General features: G+C 35.4%; 1 protein-coding gene across 1 annotated transcript in view; it reads left to right on the top strand.

Moving 5' to 3' along the window:
* LOC115210725 (protein O-mannosyl-transferase TMTC2) overlaps nucleotides 1-12,085 on the top strand; it is a 135,010-nt gene extending 122,925 nt beyond the window's left edge. Inside the window, exons 7-11 of the mRNA XM_029779435.2 lie at nucleotides 6,031-6,354; nucleotides 7,530-7,611; nucleotides 8,047-8,161; nucleotides 9,515-9,578; nucleotides 10,678-12,085. Coding sequence (XP_029635295.1) covers nucleotides 6,031-6,354; nucleotides 7,530-7,611; nucleotides 8,047-8,161; nucleotides 9,515-9,578; nucleotides 10,678-10,860 — 768 coding nt within the window. The 3' untranslated portion in view covers nucleotides 10,861-12,085. The remainder of the gene's footprint in view (nucleotides 1-6,030; nucleotides 6,355-7,529; nucleotides 7,612-8,046; nucleotides 8,162-9,514; nucleotides 9,579-10,677) is intronic.
* Nucleotides 12,086-16,234: the final 4,149 nt, after the last annotated feature.

Here is a 16,234-nt window from a genome sequence, read left to right as displayed (position 1 = left end):
TTCACCCATGCATACATGCAGGCATATGTATGTATGTACATACATACATACATACTTACATACATACATACATACATACATACATACATACATAATGACACTCTGTCAGTTACAATGACAAGGTTTCCAGTTGATCTGACCAATGGAACAGCCTACTCATGAAGTTAACATGCAAGTGGCTGAGTACTCCACAGACATGTGTACCTTTAATAGTTCTCAGGGAGATTCAGTATAACACGGAATGTGATAAGGCTGATCCTCTGAATTGTAGGTACTATTCAATTTTGCCAGCAGAGTGGACTGGAGCACCATGTCATAAAGTGTCTTGCTCAAGGACACAACGTGCTGCTGGGAATTGAACTCACAACCTTATGATCATGAGCTGACTACCACTAAGCCATGTGCCTTCACATGCATATATCTATAATTATAAATGCAAAAGTGTCAGTGTGTCACACTTTTCCAACTTTATTTCTCTGACCTCCTCTTTCACTATTCAATGACACTTCTACTATTCCTCATGCTTTCTTCCCACTATTCAATGACTCTTCTACTATCCATCATTCTTGGTTTTTTCTTAATCCTAACATTTTGAAAAAGTATTTCTCTAAATATTATAACTATTTACAAAATGGGGACAGGCCTTATACAGAGCCAATCCAACTATCTAAACAATATATGCATTTGCTAAAAAATGTGTGTGTCTCTGTGTGTGTGTGTGCATGCACATGTATGTGTGTAACTTAAATCCTTTCCTGTTAAGTACCACCCAAGAACTGTATTTAACTACACTCCTCTCTTGTAACTTTGTTTTTGTATCTACATTAGCAATCAGTATTTATACTGATGTTGCTTTGTTGAATTTACTTTCCACCATTATTTTTCGTTTTTCTGTGCCCTCACTAAAAATCAAGTAAAACGAATTTTAACATTTGTAATATTTGATATCCTGATATTTTTGTTATCTGCATTTTGCTGAATATCTATTGTATTGTTAACTTACTGAAGACTTGGTCATTGAATTCGGATCCAGAACATTAATTACTATAAAACCTGACACTTGTTTGTAGTTGTATTTCTCTCAAAGTCTTAGAGGCCATCTAATGTTATTTTCTGCAGAAAACATTTAAAGAAGTCAATACTAAAAGCACAAGGGTGGCTGCATGTCTCCCAACTATACGGTTCCAAGTTCAGTTTTACTGTGTGACAGCTTGGGCAAGTGACTTCTTCTATATCCCTGGGCTGAACAAAGCCTTATGAGTGGATTTGGTTGACTGAAACTGAAGGAACCCCTATATATCATACAATAGATAAAGAAATCAATACAAAAAATGCAAGCGTGGCTGCATGTTAAAAAGTTTGCTTCCCAACCTTGTGGTTCTGAGTTCAATTTTGCAGCGTGGCACTTTCTACTATAGCTTCATGCTGACCAAAGGCTTATGAAGTAGATTTGATTGACAGAAATGGAAGAAAGTCATGCACACCACACACACACACACATACATGCATATACCGGTACTGGTTTACATCTATCCGTGTAACTTAGGAGTTTGAAAAAAAGAGACCAACAGAATAGGAACCAGGCTTAAAAAAATAAAAATTTACTGGGATCAATGATTTATTTGTCTAAACCCTTCAAGGTGGAGTTCCCACCATGGCACCATAGCAACAGTCCAATGACTGAAACACGTAAAAGATAAAAATGAGATTTCCTCTCTGAAATCTAGAAATCAATTGTTCTCACTTGGATGAATAAATGGATTTAAATAAATACAATAAATCTGGGAAATAACTCCCAATATCAATACACATAATTCTGCTTGACATGTAATGGCATTGTGCTCTCTGTGACCTTCTAGTCATATGATCCCCTTTCAAGCAGAATAATTTGATACATCTGTCACATCCGTGACATTTGCTTCAACTTTTAAAATCCTCTTCAACACTAGATTGAATCATGACAAAAACATATCACATCACCCAAGGCGACCTTTACTTAATATTTTCAACAGCATTTATGATGAGCCTGTTGATGCAGTGTGATATTTAGTTACGTCCCTTTTCGTTCTTTGAGTTCTAAATCAGCTTTGTGTTTGAACCTTCCGAGTGTCAGTGAAAGAGTTGCAGTCTTTTATCGGATTCATTTTAAATGACCATACTCTTTCGTAATGTCTTTATGTTGAAAATTTGAAGGGAAAAAATAAATAAATAAATAAAAGTGAGCGATGGATTTGCAAAATTGACAGCTCGTCCAAAAAAATACCACGTGTCATCCAATTTCAGTTATTTACGTTCGAACTTAAAATGCTGTTGATGTCAGCCTTTCCCTTCATCCGCCCTGGTTCGGTAAAATAAAATACCAGTTAAGTACTGGGGTCGGTATAATCGACTATTGGCTTGTCAGAATGTTTTGGCCTTGTATTCTGACGTATTACAAAATCTCATCGTGGTTACCCGAGGATGCTAAATTTAAGTGACTATCAAATACTGGAATAGATTTAATCAACCGAGTCGTTCTTAACTCTGTGACCTTTAGCCCATCTTAAGATAATCTATTTTCATTATCTGGGATTTAAGACTAATACCATTAATATACTCTTGATATTTGTCTTAATATGAAGATAGTGAAAAGGGTTGAAAGGGAGATAATTGCGATTAGACTATTTTTCAAAACTTGTTAGGATCATCCAAGAAGTTTAGAAATTTGTCTTTTATCGAGCTTTCTTGTAAATAATATTGACTTAATTATTGGATAAGAAAGCCCAACGTAACAAAAATTGCTTATAAATGTAGTTTATAGTTTAATAATCAATGTCCTTTATTAATGTTGTTCAAAATAAGCTTTAGTAAATGTTCTGTTTCGTTCAAAGGATGTTTTAATAAACATTATTTATTCAGTTCAAATTAACTTAATTTTAAAATATAGTTACATAAATTGTACTAAGCATTATTTTGGAGAAAAGAGATTTCTAAATTTTTCATCCAATCTTCTCAGTTTAACGGCAAGATTTCTAAATTTTTCATTTAATATTCGCAGATTAACGGCAATTACTTCTCTAACAACAAGCCCAAATAATCAATGGAATACCTGCAGTAATTCCTTTAACTAAACAGAACAAATATCTATCAAATAGAAATGAAAATAATGACTTTAATCATATATATTACCATTTGAAGGTATTTTCTGTCACGTACACGAATTGATAATCCTTTGTTCAATTTGTGTATATAATCCTGTCTTTATTCACCCTATAACTTTCTGTCTTCTACCTTCGGAATTACGAATTTCAATGAAATGTTAATTATATAATCCATAGACAAATTACGTAGATATTTTGCTATCTATATATACTTACATTATAAGATCAAAGGAAATTTTATTACAGGCTAAAGAAAATAGTTTATAGTCAAAGGGAAATAACTCTTACATTAGCTACATTCAGAGTTATTTCCCGTAGTAATTGCTGTCAACTTAGCCGGGGTGCAATGGCGGACATTTCAAGGCGGGCATTTGTATTTCATGAATTTTATTTTTAAAAATGGCATCCAGTAGAAAAGATAGATATAATTTGAGACGCAGACGATTCTCTTTGACAACGTAGATAATCGTCTGTTTGTATGGTTTTCTATTGTATAGCCGTTAAGCAAGCGTTTGTACTTAATTTAGTACGAAGGTACCTAAAGTAATGAGAGAAATTCTGACTAATTTTGGTAGAAGAAATGTGTGGGGGCAGAAGCGTGATTTTATAATTAACTAAAATATATTAATCAAAACATATCAAATATAAAATGCAGAGGAGATGGAGCTTAATTATTAGCAATCCAATGACAACTTCGGACATCTTTTGGTTGTACTAGACCTGATCTGTGAATTACAGCGGAACTGTGAGTACCAAAATCATGTAGGATTTTCATTGGTGAACACGAAATAGTGTAAAAGCATAAAGGACTAGGGAAGAAACCTGTTACATGGAAGTTAGTAAAATAGGTGAGTGCTAGCAATGTTACTGTAGTGAATTAATTCAAGTTACATCGTTTCTAATAAGAATAATCATTATCTAAATGACTAATCGTGCTTAAAATATCTAGTGGAGTTTAAAAATAAAACAAAACAATTATAATGAGGGTATTTCCCCACCAACTGGATAATAAAAACGAACTAAACAGGTGTGGCAAGAAGTTTGCTTCCTCGTTCAGTCCCACTGCGTGGCACCTTGGGCAAGTGCCTTCTACTATAGTCTTAGGCTGACCAAAGCCTTGTGAATGGATTTGGTAGATGGAAACCGAAAGAAACCCATCGGTCATATGTATATAAATAAATATTAACAGAATGGGATAAAAAAAATTCAACGTTGTGAAAGTTTTCAGAACATCTATAAAGAGATGGTCTTACAGTTGTTTCCGGGATATTTTATATATCCCTTCATCAGAGACGGTGTGAGAAAATGTTTAAGTAATAGATATTATAGAGAAGATATGAAATACAGAGTGAAGTGGAGGAATGAAAACAGACGTGAGATATGAATGGATATTGTATCTGCAGTTCCATTATTTAAGCAGAATGGTATGCAGAAGATGGATTTGGCATTAGTCTTTATTCAGTATGATGAACATGTCAACCCCTTTCTGTGACTGTCCTTTATGGATGAGATGTTGCACATCCAATTGTATTGCATCAATCAGTGCAGTCTGAATCACATAAGGTACATGCGTACATAAAGTGGTGTCGCATTGAATATATTGAGTTCTCACAGTCATGTTGTTAGCCTGCTGTACCATTCACTGGTACCCTAACCATGGTAGCCCAAACTGTGAATGTACTTTACTCAACACACTAATGGACATATGCCTATTGGTCCCAAAAAATTACACACATACATACATACATACATACATATATTTATATATACTTGATAGATTATTTATCAAACTGTTATTAAATTTTGTCAGTTGTATTTAAGTCGAATATTCCTTTCTGTTTAACTCCCACTATCATTGTGAGATGTATGGCTTAAAGGTTAAGGTGTTATTTCCTATATATTATTGTTGTTCTCTCTCTCTCTCTCTCTATATATATATATACATATATATATATATATATATATATACACACACATGCAACATCTTAACCTTTAAGTCATTCATCTCACAATAATAGTGGAAGTTAAATAAAATGGAATATTTGACTTAGATACAACTGACAAAATTTAATAACAGTTTGATAAACAATTTATCAAATAAAAATAATTCTGATCCATTCAGTATAAAATATTCCTTTCTATTGTTGGCATAAGGTCTGAAGTTTTAGGAGAGGAGACTAGTTGATTACATCAACCCCAGTACCTAACTGGTACTTATTTCATTGAACCTGATAAGATGTAAAGCAAAGTAGACCCCTGTGGAATTTGAACTCAGATTGTAAAGATAGGCGAAATGCCTCTAAACATTTTCTCCAGACTGTTAATGATTTGCCATCTTGCCACCGTACTTCAGTGTAAAATATTAATCATGATTTAAAATAATTGAATAGGAATCCATGTGAAGATTTTGGTAGAGAAGATGTTATGTTATTTTTTAGGATTACTGAGCTGTAATAGGTGTATAATTAAAAAATGGTGGTTGTAGTTATAATAATCGCAGTGAAAGCTGTGGTGGTAGTAATGATTGAAATGAAGGTTGTGATATTAAGGATGATTTTACTGATATTGGTAGGTGTTGTAGCAGCGATGGTGATGATATTCAGCCCCAAGTTAGCCCTGTAGTTGACCTATGAATCAAAAGTGTTCCAGCCATGACTGTCCCATTTTTTTCATATGTACATCATCCAGTGTATCTTTTTCTGAGATGGAGAGATTTGATTTAAGGGAAAATTGCCTGCTATTTCTTGGAAGCTGCCTCTTTACCTGATAGTATTAGAGATGGGTATGTTCAGTGTAAAGAGAGTACCTATCTTTTATTTTATTGTAGTTTTTGTTGCTATTGTTGTTGTTGATGTTTATTCACAAATCTGTTATTCACGGTATTTTTCAGAGCTATTTGAATTGTTCAAGTATAGATATTACCGGTTTGCGAGACCCTCGACTTCATGAAAGTACCAAGATCTCCGCTCTCTATAACCTTGGCAGAATGTATGCAGATCAACAGAAATATCAGTTGGCTATTGAGACCTATAATAAAGCTATTCAAAGAGCACCCAGTTATTATGGATTGCAAAGTATTTACAATATGTTAGGAGAAGCTTACATGAAATCTGATGATGAGGCCAAAGCAGAATTCTGGTACCAGGAAGCATTGCGTGTGAAGCCTGACCATTTACCAGCTCACATCACAATGGCTAAACTGCTGTCCAGAAGAGTAAGTATAAACTGATTTTTTTTTTAATCTATTACCTTCTGTCTTTCATTGTTTTCCTAGAAATCTATTTTATGACCTCTTTCTTATCTTCTTGCTTGATGCATGTGCCCATATGAGAAACAACATCACTATTATTATTGGTGGCTGCATAGATGTAGGTGTGGATGTGTGATTGAGAAACTTGCTTCCCAATCATGTGTTCTTCGATTCTGTCCTACTGCATGGCACCATGAGTAAATCTCTTCTACTGCTGCCCCACGCCAAGCAAGGAAAGGCAAAGGCCAATACCACTTGGCACCAGTGACATAGTTACTCATTTCTACTGCTGGGTGAACTGGAGCCACATAAAATAAAGTGTCTTTCTCAAGAAAACAACACACAGCCTGTTCCAGGAATTGAAGTCACTACTTTATAATTGTGAGCCCAAGGTTCTAACCACTAAGTCACATGCATGTAATGTATATGTATGTATAAATATGTGTGTGAGTGTGAGTGTTTGTGTCTCCTTATCGTCACCTCGCATGATTGTAGTAAATGAACGTCATTCATTTCCAATATTCTGTGGAAACCTGTCTGGCAATGGAGAAATACTACCTTACATAGGAACAAGTAAAGGTTGGCAATAGGAACAGCATTATTAAAATGTAGATCTGCCTCAACAAACTGTTTCATCCATGCAAGCATGGAAAAGTAGATGTTAAAATGATTGACTAAACCATTAGAGAATTGAACGAAATGCCTTCTGGTATTTTGGCAGAGCTCTTTGTATTCTCAGTCCAAATGTTGCCTCGGTAAACTTTGCCTGTTATCCATTTGAGCTTGATCAGGTAAAATATTAGTCATGTAATAAAGTCGATTTAATCAACTAACCCAACTTCCTTCTAAATTTTAGTCCTTGTGTTAGTGGATTAACAGAATCATTAGAGAGGCAGAAAAATGCTGCTTCATATTTGCTCCAATTCTTTACATTCTAGGTTCAAATCTTACTGCGGTCAACTTTGACTTTCCTCCCTCTATGACTGATGATATAAAGTACCAGTCAAGTACTGGAGTTGATGATATACCACTCAAAATTACTGGCCTTGTGCTTACATCAGAAGCTCTTATTATTATTGTTGTTGCTTTGTTCATTTTCTTTACTCTGTTCTATATATTTTCAATTCTATTCATAACAGAACCAACCAGATAAAGCTGAAAAATGGTACTTAAAAGCAATGGCTCTTGATTCCACGTACAAAACTGCTCACCAGCATTACGGTAAATATTTGTTGTATTATTCTGCTGCTGCTGCTGCTTCAGCTACTACTACTACTACAACTATTACTACTTTCATTATTATATTTTTTTAAGAATTAAATATTATTCACAGCAGTGAATCGACTCATCCCCCTTTCCCCAAATTGCTGCCCTTTTGGCAAAATTTGAAACCATTATAAGGTGACAAGCTGACAGAATTGTTAGTGCACTAGATGAAATGTTTAGCAGTATTTTGCCTGTTGCTACGTTCTGAGGTCAACTTTGCCTTTCATCCTTTCGGAGTCAATAAATTAGGTATCAGTGAAACACTGGGGTCGATGTAATCGACTTGTCCCCTCCCCAAAATTTCAGGCCTTGTGCCTTTAATAAAAAGGATTATTATTATGTTTTGCATTGTCATTTTACACTAAGGGTGTAATTCCTTTTGTCTTTCAGCCCAGTTTCTGGGTGAATCTGGCCGGCATGCTGACTCAGTTCATATCTACAAACAGGTGCTTGAAACGAATAGTGATGACTTTGAACTTGTCTTTAACACAGCCAATGCTTTGAGGTAAGTGGATAATTCTTTTGGTGGTATCAACATAATACCAATTAATTGATATCTTCCCTTTTTCTTTTAGAATATGCAGTGCCATCTTAAAGTATAGACGCCTAGAAGCTTCGCAGGTCTAGGGGCCCAAATCTGATCTATGTATGGGTTGGCTTGCTGTCAATGGATAGAATATATAGGGTCCAGTGTAGTGATTTGTCTGGGGCCTCATGGGTCTTGGAGCTCTGTTTGGATCTACATATGCTGTGGCTTACTGTCAGTAAATACTCTAGGGTCCAGTGCATCCATTTGCCAGGGTGTCTGTAATGCTACTAAGAAGGCCCTAATACTTACACATATGTGTGTGTGTGCATTTGATCCATATTATATGTGTGTGTGTAGCATGGAAAACGAACGTCAAATGATGGTGATGATGATGCTGATGATATATATGTGTGTGTGTGTGTGTACACAAATACATGGCTGTGTGGTAAGTAGCTTGCTAACCAGCCACATGGTTCTGGGTTCAGTCCCACTGCGTGGCATCTTGGGCAAATGTCTTCTGCTATAGCCTCGGGCCGACCAATGCCTTGTGAGTGGATTTGGTAGATGGAAACTGAAAGAAGCCTGTCGTATATGTGTATGTATATGTTTGTGTGTCTGTGTTTGTCCCTCTAGCATTGCTTGACAACCGATGCTGGTGTGTTTACGTCCCCGTCACTTAGCGGTTTGGCAAAAGAGACCGATAGAATAAGTACTGGGCTTACAAAGAATAAGTCCCGGGGTCGATTTGCTCGACTAGAGGCGGTGCTCCAGCATGGCCGCAGTCAAATGACTGAAACAAGTAAAAGAGTAAAAGAGAGTAAAGAGATGTATATATAATTTTTGGCATCTACTACACAGACCCTCTCTCTCTCACACACACGCACACACATCACTCTTGAGCAAAACACTTTATTTCAAATTGCTCCAGTCCCCGCTTTCGATCAAGTGGGGAATGTTGGCCTGCTCGTCTAGCCAGCTGGGTGGCATTATTCGAAGACTAAAATAATGCAAAGTGCCTTGTGACTAGCAGTGTGTAACAACATCTGATAATTTTGTAGGTCATGTGATCACAATATATATATATATATGTGTGTGTGTATAATGCCTCTCCTCCAGTTTATATCTACCAAATTTATTCACAAACCATACTACATCCCTGTGCAATACTACAAAATACTTGCTCAAAGTGCCATGCAGTGGGACTGAACCCAGTGTCACCCAGTTTCAAAGCAATCTTCTTAACCACACATCCATGTTTTTGTTTTGTTCATAATATGAGATTAGCAGCCTAAAGCATACATCTTAAATATCAATGTTTTTCCTTTCCAGACAATCTGGTAACTACACTGAAGCTGAAGATTTTTACCAAAGGGCTGCACTGCTGAATCCTCAAGTAAGGAACTGTTTAGTCCTTCTTTCATTTGGGAATTCGGGGATGAATGTTGTTGTTGAGTACCAGCTTGATTCTGCTTTCCAGCTCAACCCTGATCAAATCAAGCAGAGCTTTCATCAACAACATTCTGGTTGTAACCCTCCTGTCTTTTTCCTATGTTTAGAGAATCTAAGGTTATATTATATACTGTGTTCATAATTATTGCATGGGATAAAAGGGCAGTGAGGTGGCAAAATCATTAAGAATCAGATAAAATGCTTAGTAGCATTTTGTCTTAATGCTCTGAGTTCAAATTCCACCAAGGATGGCTTCACCTGTAGCATTTCAGATTAGTTTGTCTAATGTAATGCTTATTTACTGACATTATTTTGAATCAATCATATATTATCTCATAGCTTTGAATTTCAAGGCTGTGATTGTTTATTTTTAAAATAGCATTGTAGGGTATGTGTGAGAGGCTGGATATGGCTGATTTGAATATAAAAGTGATAGATTATCTTGGTTGGATGGCCACTTCAAATGCTAAAGGATTAAGTCAACCCATGATCGAAGGTACTCCAGCTGTGACTCACAATTTTTATTGAGGCACATGGTACAATATCCATTATGTTGTCCTGCTTTTTGTTTCTAAAGATAGGAGGGTTACCAGCTACATTTAGGAGCTTGAGTGTCTTTGTAGAGGCTATCTTATTAGTCATCTAGATGATTTTTCAAAAAGCATCCAGTTCACCTTGTGAAGTGGTTGGCATTTGTAAGGGTGTCCAGCTGTAAAAGCCATACCAAAACTTACCTCGTCTGTGCTGGTGCCATGTAAGAAGCACTCAGTTCACTCTGTGGAGTGGTTGGTGTTAGGAAGGGCATCCAGCCATAAAAATTATGCCAAAACAGATACAGAAGCATGGTGTAGGTCTTCTGCTGGATCAGCTCCTGTCAAACTGCCCAACCCATGCCAGCATGGAAGGTGGACGTTAAATGATGATGGTGATGATGATTTGTCAAATAGTTAGATGCATTCTGCCTCTGCCTATTTTAGCACCATACTGTTTACTCTAACATTGAATTGGCTGCAATAAAATTTTAATTTTCTTTTTTTCTATAGGTTGCTACAGCTCACATGAACCTTGGTGCCATCTTACATCTCAATGGTAAATTAGAAGAAGCAGAGAAGAGCTACAAGGAGGCTTTACGACTGAAACCAAATGATGCCATGACCAAAGATAATCTTGCTAAACTCCAAAAACTGATGCAGAGTCAAGCAGCTAGAGTGGCTGGTAGGAGCTGACCAACAGCTACAGTGGTTGGTTGGGCTGGTCAGAAAAAAAAAAACTGAATACAGTTTCAAACTTTGATTCAGTAGAAGTGAAAGTGTTCTGAATAGAATTGAAAGTATTTGACTTTATGGAATCAAAGAATCTGAATAATGTTGCAATATTTGAATCTATGAAATTAAAAAGGCCTGAATATTGCTGCAAATTTTGACAGATCAAAACAGAAGGATCTAGATGACAAATCACACACTATGATTGTCCAAAAGAGAGTGAGATTTGGTCACATTCTAATGTGGCCAAATTCAAAGAGACTGAATAGTGACAGCAAGAAGATGAACTGACTATAAGAGAGCAATAAAAGCAATATAGGTGATATTAGAAGAAAGATGATGATATAGGCTGACCTGAAGTAACAATATAATAGCAATGTTATGTCATATAAAATTATGATTGACCATAGTCATCAGAATGACAATAATGAACTAATCTCAACATATGAGTCAGAACGAGAAAAAGAAAACACAGACTGCAGACTGATGATTATTATAAAGATGAGGAAAGCTAGAATGACCCTTGTGGTTAATTCGACATAATGATAATAGAATAAATGTTGGCAGTCATGGCTCTTATGGGCAGCATAAGAAGCATGACTACTCATAATGTTTTGAAAAGTGTAATGATAGATTGACTGTGGTAGTTAAATTGACAATAAGAAATTTCCTAGCCTGATAATTAATATGACAATGACCAGCTGTACTAACCATGAATGTTGGAGTGTCAAGAACTTGGGGGAAGAAGACAAGGGGCAGTAGCAGGAAGGCAAGGGACTGATGTAGGGGTTTCAAAACACCCTTTTCATAAAAAGCTGCTTTTCATTTATTCAAGACTCTAATATTAGGCTGCATGCTGATAATTCATTGACAAAATGTAATATTTTTACTTACATATTGACTAATTTTAAATATAGCCAGATAATGTTGCAAATGATGGAGTGACAGAAATGGTAGTCTTGGACTAAATGCCATGCAGTTTTTAGTTTTGTTTCTCTTACACTCTGAGTTCTAATCCTGCCAAAACTAACTTTGTTTTTCATTCCTCCAGGGTCTATAAAATAGGTACCAGTCTTAAACTGGCACCATTTCAGTCAATGATACACCCTCCTTAACAAAACTGTGGTCTTGTGCCAATGTAAGATTATATAATAATATGTAATAAATTTAAAGAAAAAAGTTTACCAAATGCATTTTTTGTCTTCATTTATTATAGTTAACAGCAAAAAGTAATATTGATATTTAATTATCATTATGAGGAAATGATGATTTGTTTTAATGTTTTATGTTAGATGTTAAAACTTAATTTTCTGTGATATACACAGGGTGGGTCAAAAGTCAAGTACAAAATAAATTCAGTATGTTCAGGAATCGTCAAAGACATGCTGCAATTTTTCTAAAATTGAATAAATTAAATAATGATAAATACACATGTACATGATGAAGAAAATGAATAATAATAATGACTTAATATAAATAAGAAGTCAAATGTTTTGGTGCGTGACTTTTGGCCATCCTGTATATGTATGTGTAGATATATATATATATATATATATGTTTGTGTGTGCTTTAAGTGTACATATATATTACTGGCTTCAGTCATAGGATTGTGGCCATGCTGGGGCACTTCCTTCAAGGGTTTAGTTGATCAAATCCATGTCTATACATATTTCAAGTCTGGATTTTTTTTTTTTTTGCTGAAGCAGTTATGAGGACAAACAAACCAACGCCAGTTGTCAATACATGAACACAAGACACACATATACATATATCTGATGGGCTTCCTCACAGTTTCTGTCTATGAAATTCATTCATAAGCCATTGATTGGCATAGTGCTCTATTAGAAGACATTTGCCCAATGTATTGTTCAGCGACACTGATCATGAAATTATTTGGTTGCAAAGAGATCATCTTAACCACACATACGTATCATCATCATCATCACCACAAATGGTTTAGACATCCACTTTTCCATGAATGCACAGAATTCGTTTAGCAGATTTTCCAGAGCTGAATGCCTTTCCTGTCACAGACTCTCATATTTCCAGACAAGGTAGTATTTTCCCTAGTCTTTTAAACATGAACAGCACAATGACCATACATATTTCCACAGATCACCTCAAAACTTAATTGGTTGCTCAAAAAAACCCATTACATTTCCATCTGTTCATTACCATATCCCAAACCATATGGCTTGTTTCATATACTCTGTAGAATATGTCAAAAACATGGATTTTTTTTATCACTCATGTTTTTTTACTCATGGTATGGAATATGTAAAATAAATTTTACAATTCTGTGGAAAATAATGAAGAAATGATGATAATGCTAAAATTCTCTAATGAATTTTTATTCAGCAACCAATCAAATATTGCTGTCATCGTCATCATCATCATCTTTTAACATCTGTTGTCCATACTGGCATGGGTTGGATGGTTTGACAAGGGCTGACATACTGAGGGGCTGCACCAGACTCCAGTCTCATTTGGTATGTTTTCTACAGCTGGATACACTTCCTAACACCAACCACCCCAGTGGTGTAATGGGTGCTTTTACATGCCACTGGTCCGGGTACCAGTTGTGTGACACCAGTATCTGCCATGACTATGATTTCACTTGGCTCGATGGGTTTTCTTCTCAAGCACAGCATATTGCAACAGGTTCCAGTCATTTGTTATTACCTCCATGAGTCTCAATGCTCGAAAGGTGCTTTTTATATGTCACGGGCACGGATGCCAGTCACGCGACATCAGCATCGGCCACATTGCTTCCGTGAGGTCTAACACTTGAAAGGTGCTTTGAAATGTAAAACTCGGAGCTACGATTTAAAAAAATTTAGACTTAAATGAAACGAGCGTTAATACAGGATTCTGGTAATGATAATCGGGGGCAGCACCTCAAAGAATTTATGTCAAATGAATCGACTCCAGTATTTATTTCTTTTTAAAGCTTGGTATTTATTGTGAATTTTATTTTGCTGAACCGCTAAGTTACAGGGACATAAACATACAAACACCGGTTGTTAAGCAGTGATGGGGGACAAATACATGTGCATGCACACACGCACAGGGTTTCCGTTCACCAAATCCACTCACAAGACTTTAGTCGGACCGAAGCTGTAGTAGAAGACACTTGCCCAAGGTGCCATGCAATGGGACTGAACCTAGAACTATGTGGTTTCGAAGCAAACTTCTTATCACACACCACCCCTGCACACACTTTGTAATACATAAGATCATTGTGCCCTTGCCTTTGATTGTTCTTGTCCCAGTTACTTTCATTTAAAATGTGTCCCATTATCATGAGACGTCCTGTATAATTACATGTGATGTGTAAATGACTAATATCTATAAATTTTATGGCCTCTACTTTAACATCTCTATGAACATGGTCACTTATGAAAATAATCAAAATTTCAGAACAACAAACTAGAAAGGTATTGCTTTTCATTAATGGTGCATTAGTTTATTTCAGTTTATATGAAATAATTAGAAATTAATTAAAGAATATTAGGTACCAGTTCTGATATCTAATTATTGCTTCCTGATAAATTTTAATTTTTAATAAATTTAATGTTATCGATTATACATTTAGGATTTCACTTGTTTCACTTGTCAATTATTTAATTTCGCACAGTTCAGCTTGTCGGCACTGTATTGTAAAAGATTTGGCATTCTGGTTTGTGTGATTGTGTATACATAGACATTCACATATTCCTGCTATTTTAGAAATTTTCTCAAGTGTTTCAGTCGTTCTGGAACAAAAAAATCAAATCGAATTATAAAGAATTAAAATGTTTATCTCACCAGCCAAATTACAATGGAAAATTCACCTTAAACTCTTAATTTTATTTGACATTTTATCTCCTTTATATCTTGCACTCAACGATCATCATCCATCATGCAAACCTTTAAGATAACTCTCTCCATCCATTTGTATATCTCTTGATTATATGAGAAAAACAACTACAACAGCTCCAAAAAACATGTAGCGACTCTCATGCAACCAGATGAAGTTATATTTGTCTATTGTTTATCATCGTTTTGGTGGGCCTATATCAGAATGGTTCTTCCCAACCATGCAGTGATATGTTAGCTCTTTCGCTACTATGTTTCTAATCAAAATACACATTTTATGTGTTTCAATTAAATTCTAATATAATCGTGAATTTCGACTGGTTTCATACAATTTTTACTTTTTTATATTCATCAACATTTCATTGTAATTTCTGGATCACAAATTAACAAGAGGTTCTTAAATTTATTGCATAATTTTTGTCGCAAAACGACTCATAATTACTGGAAAATTCAGCTAAATATAAAATTATTTTAATTTTATTTAAACATCAAAGAAAATGAGTTACTAGCTAATATTCAAATGAGTATACAGCAAAATTTTAAAATCGATGAATTGTGCAAATTACTGAATTATCATTTGAACTTAAATCCATATAAGACGGGTGTAGTAATAAAAGTAAAAATAGAATGAAATACTGGAATTTATGTTTGAAGATAACTAGAAAATGAAATACGCTTACCAGTAACTTAATAAAATAAACCTATACACATACATAAAAGCGCAGAAATTATTCATAATACAAAATGATCAAAATTTGTCATTCACATTACAAGTAAATAAGAATTAAGAGGTAAATTTTAAGAAAATTTTAATAAAATCAGATAGTATGTATATAAATCACACAATATTTCCATGATGGTAACTTGTAAAGCATCCCACTCTACGTAATGCAAGCTTGCAGGATGCACATTGGAACTTTTCTTTCTTTAATGAAGACATTCACGGCATTGCCTTTTGCGACTCTAATTTATGGAGGTCGGCTGAATTCAGAGGGATATCCCTCTAGTAGGCTCTAGGTTTTCTCCGAACAACTATCTTTTGGAAGAAAAACCAGCTCTTAACTGCGATGCTACATCTGCCTGGAACTACAGATGCTCGCATTGCTTTCAAGCCCCTCTTAATTTGATGCTCATTTACTATAAACCAAACCAGGTACTGCCAACATCTATTATTCAGCTGATAGACCAGGTTATAGCTCATCATCTGATTCAGCCAATCTACACTACCCATGTACTTGTCATAATCAAGGAGCACAAATGAGGTGCCATTTTCATCCACATGTGGTTGCGCACAAATTGAACAAAAATTAATTTGCCTCTTATGTCTGTTTGCGTTCGCTAGCAAGTTTCCTTTCTGCCGTTGAATTATTTCACCTCTTTTTGTTGCTTTTCTTTTAGTATCCAACAGCATCCCTTTCCTGCTACTATAGCACTTGTATATGTTGCCACAGTTTCTAAAACTATCGCAAGTTTTTCCGAT

This window comes from Octopus sinensis, linkage group LG4 (genome assembly GCF_006345805.1).
Source record: "Octopus sinensis linkage group LG4, ASM634580v1, whole genome shotgun sequence".
NCBI classification, from domain to species: domain Eukaryota; kingdom Metazoa; phylum Mollusca; class Cephalopoda; order Octopoda; family Octopodidae; genus Octopus; species Octopus sinensis.
Note: the sequence above shows the minus strand (reverse complement) of the source record. Positions and strands in the feature narration are given on the sequence as shown.